This window comes from Octopus bimaculoides, chromosome 2, assembly GCF_001194135.2.
Source record: "Octopus bimaculoides isolate UCB-OBI-ISO-001 chromosome 2, ASM119413v2, whole genome shotgun sequence".
NCBI classification, from domain to species: Eukaryota; Metazoa; Mollusca; class Cephalopoda; order Octopoda; family Octopodidae; genus Octopus; species Octopus bimaculoides.
In genome coordinates this window covers 84,453,632-84,463,695 of record NC_068982.1, presented here as the reverse complement: position 1 = coordinate 84,463,695, position 10,064 = coordinate 84,453,632, and the positions used below count along the sequence as shown (strand labels likewise).

The 10,064-nt window shown below is 37.9% G+C and overlaps 1 protein-coding gene across 1 annotated transcript in view; it reads left to right on the top strand.

Moving 5' to 3' along the window:
- The window catches only part of LOC106875108 (dnaJ homolog subfamily B member 11), a 105,842-nt gene that overhangs the window by 58,862 nt on the left and 36,916 nt on the right, over nt 1-10,064 (top strand). The window contains exons 5-6 of the mRNA XM_052978389.1: nt 4,242-4,384; nt 6,972-7,054. Coding sequence (XP_052834349.1) covers nt 4,242-4,384; nt 6,972-7,054 — 226 coding nt within the window. The remainder of the gene's footprint in view (nt 1-4,241; nt 4,385-6,971; nt 7,055-10,064) is intronic.

Sequence of the window (10,064 nt, the reverse complement as noted above, 5' to 3'; positions counted from 1 at the left end):
TCTAGCAGCTACACTTTCAGCGCACCCACCCCCACTACTAACTTGGTCGCCCAGATAGCGGAAGCTATCGACTACCTCTAGTTTTTCACCCTGGAATGAGATAGAAGTTGTTTCCTGTTTGTTTGCAGTCTTTATTGCACCTGAACATCTGCCACAAACAAAAACTAACTTGCTAGTTAACCTGCCTTTGATGTTGCTGCACCTCTTATGTGTCCATAGCTTGCACCGGGTACATCTTATAGAGTTACTACCTACTCCTTTTCTACATACTGAGCAGGGCATATAACAATTTGATAATATTCAGTGACTTGGTCTGATTTTATTTTGGTTTATCTTTAGAGATGAAATATTTTATTTTTAATGCTTACATCTACACTATGTTTCATTCAGTTCATTTTCTGATTGTCATCAGGTATCTTATACCTAGAAGTGAAAGATTAAATACTAATTCTTCATCATTTAGCATCCATATTCCATACTGGCATGGAATGAATGATTTGAGAGAATCCAACAGGATAGAGGATAGCGTCGAGCTCCATTGTCTGTTATGGCATGGTTTCTATGGTTGGATGTCCTTCCTAATGCCAACACTTTACAGAGTGTACTTGGTGCTGTTTACATTGTACTGGAACTGGTAAGGTCACCAAGTAACTTGCAAGATATGACTTCCTTAACTGATCAATGTATAGTATTTAGGGAGGTGACTTATGTTAGGTGTTGAGAAGCAAAAGTATGATTGAGGGATAGGAACAGGTGTTTTGTTGTAGAGAAGATACATACCTACCCCAACTGGAAAAGAAGAGAAGTGGTGGTGGTGGTGGTATGAAGTACCCTCAAGGTACAAGAGGGTGAATGTGAGGGATGAAGAAAGAACAACAGGTGAGGGGTATAGGGACAGAAGATTGGGTAAGTTTGCAAGAGTATGAGGTAAGTGACAAGCAGTTAGAGATAGGGAATATTGGGATATAGATAATGCAATGAATGACAAGCAGGGAATAGAACATGGTCAATGGGAATATCAGTTTGGCGGAAGTGAAGGAAATAGGAGTGGGACAGGGAGGAGGAATAAGTGACAGTACAGAAAGGTGAGAGGGATGAGCAGTGTGAGGAGTGGGGAGAGAGGGAAGGGTGCTCAGTGACAAGGGCAGAGATCTAAGGTATGTAGGAGTGAATGTAATGCAAGAGAGTTATTGGGTGAGGAGTGAGGTGATGGCTGATATAAGATGGTATTCGATAGTAGTATAGCATAATATTGAGAATGCAAGGTGAGTAACATGAGAAGGTAGCTCCCAGAGAAAGGGAAACTAGTATGGTAAATGAAATATGTGCATCTCTACTGGTAAGCTAGTGTTGTAGTTAGAAGAAGGATGGAAGGATGGGTGTTGGTAAGATGGGTTGTGGGGCCAACTCGAATGCAAGGGCATACAGAAAGTGATAGGCTTTTAGGATCTCATTTTTACCTGGATAATCAGGTCTTCTCAGGCATAACAAATCACCAGTCACCCTAGTCCTTTGTCATTTCTTCCTTCAGGCTCAACATCTTGAGGTTTTTCATTACATCATCATATGATGTCTTGGATCTCCCTCTTTCAAAGGTCCTATCCACATTTAGTGATTAGCATTTCTATATGCAGCTGTCTTCATTTCTATGCATCACATAACTATGCCAGTGCAGTCATCTCTCTTGCACCATACACCTGATACCCCTTAAGCCTAGTTTTTTTCTCTCAATGCATTTGCATTTTGTTGTGTATGCACACTGGCATAGGACATCCAGCAGAGCATATTAACTTCATTCCTTTCTAACCTTTGCATATCTACTGCATTTAGGGCCCACATTTCACTACCATGTATCATCAATGTTCATATGCAAGTACTGTACAATCTGCCATTCACTGTGTGAGAAGCCATTTGTTACCAACAGAAACAATAGCTCTCTGAATATTCTACATCCTATGTTTTCAGAACATCCTCATCCACTGATAATTAGTTCACCTGCATAACAGAAAGTATCTACTATTTCTAGTGAACCTCTTCGGCATTTAAGAAAATCTGTCCCATGTGTTCTGTGTTTATTGTTCCTGTGCATGTCTTAGATAAAGTCCACTCTCTCTTTCCATTTACTTTCCTGTGATACCACTGCACCTTTTATGTATCCATAGTTTGCGCTGTGTACAGTGAATGGAATTTCTTCCTACTCTTTTTCTACATATCAAGCAGAGCCATTTTCCTGATGGTTGTAGCTTCCTGTCTGTCCTCTTCTTAGGTCTTTGCTAAGTTAACTTTAAGACCCTTTGACTCCATGTTTTGCTTTCACAACAAATTATATATAAATAAAAAGTTTTAGAGAAATTAGCATAAGCCTTTTTAAACATAGAAATATTCAAGTTTTTAAGCAATTTTAAGTAATAGTTTTATTAGGAAAAGGAGCCTGATCTGTTTCTTTTTATTATTCTGAAAGCAATATATTCATTCTAAAGTTTTTGCTCATTGGATAGCCCATTATATTCAAGTAAGAAAGATAGATAAGTTTCTAAACTTCTATTCTTTAAGTATGTAATATAAATGCTCCTTCCTTTCTCTGTGGGCAAGTATCTAGCTTATTCATGAAAGTATAATTTAAAATATAATAATAATTCCAGTATGTATTTCTCATTGATATTAAATAATTATCCAGTATGTATTTTCCATTAATCTTAAATCTCTGTAAAATTTTGCTCTTCGAGGCATTAAGTGTAAGTCTTTCAAATATAGAAATATTGACATTTTCAAATAATTTTAAGTAATAGTTTCATAAAAGAAAAGAGTACAATCTGTATCTTACTACCCCTTTCTCAAACCAACCCATTTTCACCACCTCTGTTCCTTAATAAATAATATGCTCCCCTGGCAGTTATCTCTGCTTTTATGTATAGGTATGATGTATGGGTTTGCTTCTTTCTGTCAATTCATTGACAGAGCTGTCTCTATTCTGTAAGTGATGTATTCACTTTAGTGTTTCTCCTCATTGGATAACTTACTCATATGCAAGGAAAACTGATGTAGCTAAGACAGATGCTTGCAAATATGAAGTCCTTTCCTGATGTACAACCCAACATAGGTTAATGATTAGTGATTTCAGATTTAGAGCTAGAAGGACTCAGAAACACAGACCAGTTTGAAAAAAAAAAAGATACTGAAACTTAAAAATCCATTGAACAATCAGAAATTTAGGTGAGAACTAGCTGAAGCATCTGATGAAAATGAGAATAGAGATGTTACGAGGGTCACATTCACACTGTTATACTTCTAACTACCTCCTTCTCAATCACTATATATATCTCAGTCACACTCTTGTAACCTTTACTTACTTACACCATCCATTATTTCTTATCTCTCATTTTTCTCCTATGCACTGTATCACTCTGCTGCTCTTCACTTTTTCTGTACTCTCAGCTGTCACTTCTTCTCTTCTAAGTCTTTCTTATTGACATGCATTCCTTATTCTTTTTATCTTCTCTGCAACTCATATTTATCAGAAACTACTCATCCACTCTTGTTCACCATTCACTATATTCACTTCTACACCCATCTGTAAACATCTCTCAGTCTCCCCTCACATTCTTGCAACCTTTATCCACCCACCCTTCCTAATCTTCTGTCCCCACATTTTCTTCACCTTCTTGTTCCATACTTTGATGCTTTGTCATTACCATATTTAGCTTTCTTTCCAGCTGCACTCCAATTATTCCGATACACCCTTATATAATGCAGAGTAGCTATGTATCTCCTCGACATCATCTCTGCTTCTATGCTTTAAACTATCAACACCTGGCATAAATTGACTTCAATCTCTACTATACTCCTACTCATTTGAATGGCTCTTTAGTCTTGCAAGTTATATGGCAACGTCACATGTGCCGGTACCATGTGACCATGCCCAGTACATTCTGTAAAGTACTTGGTGCTAAGATTGTCATTCAGTTGTAGAAGCCATACCAAAGCTAAGATACTGGAGTGTGATGTGGTCCTCTGACCCATTAGATCCTATTAAACTATCTAGTCTGTACCAGCATGGAGAGCATACATGAAATGATGATGACGATGAGCTACTTGTTAGAATGACTGAGACTGAGTAGACAACTAGCATGAAAATAATTTTCCAAAAATGTTATTGTAATATGGGCAATTAAAAATTAAAATTATGAGAATATATATCCATCTGAGCTCTTTCATAATTTTTTTCTCCTGGTATATTTCAGGTAATCAGGTACAAACCAGTTGCTAAACCTGCTAAAGGAAAGCGTCAGTGCAACTGTCGAATGGAAATGGTTACAACACAATTAGGACCTGGTCGCTTCCAAATGGTACAGCAACATGTGTGTGATGAATGCCCCAATATCAAGTAAGAAGTTTTTCTTGTTTAATCTCTAGGTCATTCCTCATCCGACAGATTCACAATCAAATGTGTTCCAGCTTTGATTATCTTTTGTTTTGGTTTTTTCAGGCATATTATATTTTGCCTTCCTTCTTTATTTTTGAAGATAGTTGAGTATGGGTCAGAGATTTAGCTGCTATTTATACCAGATTAAAGCAACTGTGTGTAGACTTATAATTGCTATTTTTATCCTTTACTTTTTACTTATTTCGGTCATTAGACTGCAGCCATAGAATCAGATGTGTCATATAGAGACAATTTACAAACAGTAGTTGGTAATTTGTTACCCAGGCAACTTAATACTTGTAGTGATTTTAGGAAACCAGTATCAGCTTGGTTCATAAAAACAAATAGATTAACTAACATCAAAGAATCTCTCTCTCTCTCTCTCTCTCTCTCTCTCTCTCAAAAGTAGACTGAATAACGTATAAGAAGACGTAGTTAATTTGATATAACCTTCAATGTAAATTTGTTGAAACTGGAAAGCAATGAGTTGAGTATAATGTGATTAGATATACATCATTAAGAGGTATGAAAACTTAAGTGTAATTTTATTTTTATTATATAGGTCTGGAGAGTGGGCAGTACCCACAGCCCCTACAGGCTCTCCTAAACAAATAACACCTCATAACAAAATTAAAATTCTATTTTTGTCTTTGTTCAGTAAGTGTTATTTTCTATTTGCTTCTGTCTAGAAATCAAAGGAAATGACTATTATTTCCTTCAAACTTTGCTTTTGTGACCTGGATATCAATGTTTTGAAACTGACCTGTTCTCCATTACATAACAGACAGATTCAGTGCTGAGTTACTGAAGCAGAAATATTTGAGCAAATATTCTGCTCAATATCACAAATTTGCTTGTCAGTTGCTTGGCCATAACCACTTGAGCATGTCCCTTCTTAGTGGCTGACAATCTCTGATCATGAGCATGAGTAGTGGGGGAGTATCATAGCCAAGGATTCTTTGGGGTTTGGGTAAATATAGTTAAAACAAAATTTAAAGGAACTGTCAACCATTTTTCATACTTTCTAAGGGTAAGCAAATAGGAAATAACAGTTGTTACCCAAGGACAAAAATTATGTTACACAGTGTAATAGGGATACTGTTAACAAATTGATGACTGCAAGAAAGTCATGTGTAGGAAAGAAATTCCAGAAGGATGACATTTGAGTGAGGAAGGACTGGAAATATTGATTTGGAGCCTGGGAGATTGGACACAACATGGGTTATGAGATTAGGAAAGAATAAGTCAAAAATACCTGAGTGGAGATAGCACAAGAGTGGCTAGCACTCAGGATCAGAGGCCATTGGAGTACTGTAGGAATTGATAGTAAGAGGAGACTGCATGATTGTAGGCTAGAGGCTGTGACATATCTGTGAGTGACTTTCTTGAATGGTCTTTCTTGAATGTCTGTTTATGTAGCAGCATCCTAAATGTGTGGAGTAGTACTCCTTTGTGCAGTGTTAATTGTTGTTGGTGGTGGTGATGGTGGCTGAAGTAATATCTGATAAAATAATGTGCAAGTAATCATAAAATGTTAAGTGCAAGTAATCTGAAAAAGTATCTAGCAGTGAATGCTAGACAGTTAACTGATTAATTTGGTATGAATGATGAGGCCTTGATTATCAAAAACTTTTGGGATTTTAAAAATCTAACTAACCTCTCTGTCAATGTCTTCTGTTTTTCTTTCTCTCCATAATAGAGCTCATTAAATTTAGTGTCTAGTCCATGCAGTAATAATATAGTACTGGTTTGTTGGTTTGTTCAGTTGTTCAAGATCCATTTTCCATGCTAACAATGGTTAGACGAGATAATTATTTAAGGCAAGATCTTACGACCAGATGGTCTTCTTGTTGCCAACCATTACCTGTTTTTTGAGTGAAAGATCATTTTATTGTAGATTGCAGAATGACCAATCATAATGTCCACAAGAAATACAAACATCATCAATGTTTCACCGAAGAGAAAAATATTGGTGTTTATGCACACACACATGGGCATGCACCCAATAATGTACATACATATATACACAGTGGGCTTCCTGCAGTTTATGTCTACCTAATTCAGTTGATCAGGCTGGGACTAGAGTAGAACACATTTAACTAAAGTACTGTGGAATGAGACCAAACTTTACGTTTGTCAAACAAATGCCTGTCTAGTTTTGTTATCTATTGAGAAAGTGTACTTAAATAATTAATATGTAGGAATATTAAATTCAATCCTCTTATAACACTGTATTGTACCTTTGGTAAAAATTTACTTTCCTTGTTTCAATCTTCTTATGTGAAAAACATGTTTTCATAGCAATAGTTGCTAACAAGTCTGGTATTATCACTAGAAATGTTGGACCTTTAGAATACAAACTGTCTCCTTGATAGAAGCAATAAGATATTTATATAAATTCCCTAACACTCAAATTTCTCCTGAATCTTATTGATTGCTAATAAAATTTTGCTTTTAAATGCATATCTATTGTATTCATTTTTTATTTTTTGTCAAGTTTTATAACTTGCTATACATTTGAATCTTTTAATTTTATCTTTTTATGTAGATTTGTTCCAGAAGAAAAATTGTTAGAAGTTGAAATTGAACCTGGTATGCGTGATGGTCAAGAACATCCTTTTATCGCTGAAGGTGCAATAATAATAATAATAATGTTGTTGTTGTTGTTGTTGTTGTTGTTGTTGTTGTTGTTGTTGTTGTTGTTGTTGTTGTTGTTGTTGTTGTTGTTGTTGTTGTTGTTGTTGTTGTTGTTGTTGTTGTTGTTGTTGTTGTTGTTGTTGTTGTTGTTGTTGTTGTTGTTGTTGTTGTTGTTGTTGTTGTTGTTGTTGTTGTTGTTGTTGTTGTTGTTGCTGCTGCTGCTGCTGCTGCTGCTGCTGCTGCTGCTGCTGCTCATCATCATCATTTAACATCCTTTGTCCATACTGGAATGGGTTGGGTAGTTTGACCGGGGCTGGTAAGCTGATGGGTTGCACCAGACTCCAGTCTGATTTGGCATGGTTTCTATGGCTGGATACCCTTCCTAATGCCAACCACTCCAAGAATGTAATGGGTGCTTTTACATGCCACCAACATGGGTGCCAATTGCATGACACAAGTATCTACCATGATTATGATTTCACTTGGCTTGGTGAGTCTTCTCAAGCACAGCATATTGTCAAAGGTCTTGGTCATGTCATTGCCTCTGTGAAGCCTAACATTCAAAAAGTGCTTTTTATGTACCACCAGCACAGGTGCTAGTTATGAGACATCAGCATTGGCCACATTGCCTCCATGTGGCCCAATGCTCAAAAGGTGCTTTTTAGATGCCACCAACATAGGTGCCAGTTATGTGACAGCGGCATCAGCCATGAATACAATTTCACTTGACTCGATGGGTCTTCTCAAGCACAGCATACCACCAAAGGTCTCGGTCACTAGTCATTGCTTCTGTGAGGCCCAACATTCGAAGATCATGCTTCACCACCTCATCCTATGTCTTCCTGAGTCTACCTCTTCCTCAAGTTCCCTCCATGGTTAGAGATTGGCACTTTTTTACACAACTGTCCTCATCCATATGCATCACATGACCATATCAGCACAGTTGTCTCTTTTGCACACCACATCTGATACCTCTTATGCCCAACTTTTCTCTCAAGATGCTTACACTCTATTGTACATGCACACTGACATTGCACATCCAGCGAAGCATGCTAGCTTTATTTCTTAAAAGCCTACTCATGTTTTGGCGGTCACAGCCCATGTTTCACTGCCATGTAGCATAGCTGTTCACACACAGGAATCATACAGTCTGCCTTTCACTCTGAGGAAGAGGCCCTTTGTTGCCAACAGAGGTAGGAGCTCTCTGAACTTTACCCAGGCTATTCTTATTCTCACAGCTACGCTCTTGGAGCATGCACTTCTTCTACTGACTTGGTTACCTAGATAATGGAAGCTATTGACTACCTCTAGCTTACCCCACTGGCATTTGTTGGAGTCTATTTTCTTTACATTTTTGGTGTTTATTGTACCTGTGCACCTTCTACACACAAAAATTATTTTACCAGTTAACCTTACTCTGATATTGCTGCACCTCTCATGCGTCCATGGCTTGCACTGGGTACATCTTATGGGAATTTCTTCCTATGCCCTTCCTACAGATCAAAGCAGGGCCATCTGCCTGAAGGCATTTGTGATTTATCTGCTTTCCTACTTACTAAGACTTTGGTTTTTGCTTCTCATCTAGACGAACTCTCTTCCTAATTAGTTGGACTATGAGCCTCTCAGTAACTTTCATCACCTGATCCAACAATTTGATACCTCTGTAATTATTTCTATCTAAGGCAAAACCTTTACCTTCATAGCTGTTGACTATGGTGCTGCTACACCAGTCATTGGATATGACTCCTCCATGTACCACCTGCTTAACTATATGGGTGACTAGACCATAACCCACATCACCAGATAAAAGCACCTTAGCAGTTATTCCTGATGGGCCAGGGACTTTCCTCATCTTCATATCCTTCATGGCTTTGTCAACAATGCTGCTGTCTATTCGGATTGCTGGTCCCTCTGTTGGATCAACATTAGGCAGACTCTCCTTCTCTCATGAGTTTTCTACATAGTGGCACTTCCAAGCCTCTTTGTTTGCAGAGTCACTAACTGCAAGTGAACCATCATCCATCCAAACACACTTCTCTCTCACATTACAATTTTCCCTGGCACATTGTCTTGCAAACTGAAATACTTGAAGCCACTGGTTCTCATGCTGCATAACATTGGCAAACTTCTTCCTTTCTGCTTTACCCTCTGCCTAAGTACATCTGCTTCCTAGCTTCCCTTCTAGCTGCCTGATATAGCTCCTTGCTACCACCACCCTTCCAGTCCTTCCCAGCCTGTTTCCTTGCTTTAATAGCCCTGTCAACTACATTGTTCCACCACCATGTCACCCTAGGTCTGGTTGGGACTTTGCACCACCCACAAATTTGGTGATGAGTTGGTATAACTGTTAGCATGCTTAGTGACATTTTGTCTGTCTTTACGTTCTGAGTTCAAAATTCCAAGGTCAACTTTGCCTTTCATTCTCTCGAGATCAGTAAATTAAGTACCAATGTTTCCCTGGGGTTGACATGATTGACTACTCCCTTCCCCCAAAATTTCAAGCCTTGTGCCTTCAGTAGAAAGGATTATTATTATCATTAATGCAGAGAACTGGCAGAATCGTTAGCATGTTGTCCTTATGTTCTGAATTAAAATTCTGCCAAGATCAACTTTGCCTTTCATCCTTTCGGGGTCAATAAATTAAGTACCCGTGAAACACTGGGGTCAATGTAATCAACTATTCCCTTTCTCCCAAATTTCAGACCTTGTGTCTTTAGTAGAAAGGATTATTATTATTATTATTATTATTATTATCATTATTATTATTATTATTATTATTGAGTGAGAAAGAAGTGCATACCATCAAAGTGACACTGGGGTAAAATATACAAAGCCCAGTATACCTGTCATGACTACCTGTCTGATAATGGTACACCAGGCACATGCATCACAACCATATGTGCATGACATGGTGATCTCATATCAAGGTAAATAGTGCATGACCTTGCAGGTGGGGCCCAGCTAGAATTTTCTTCAGGTCGAGTAGCCCATCCCACTCAAAAGT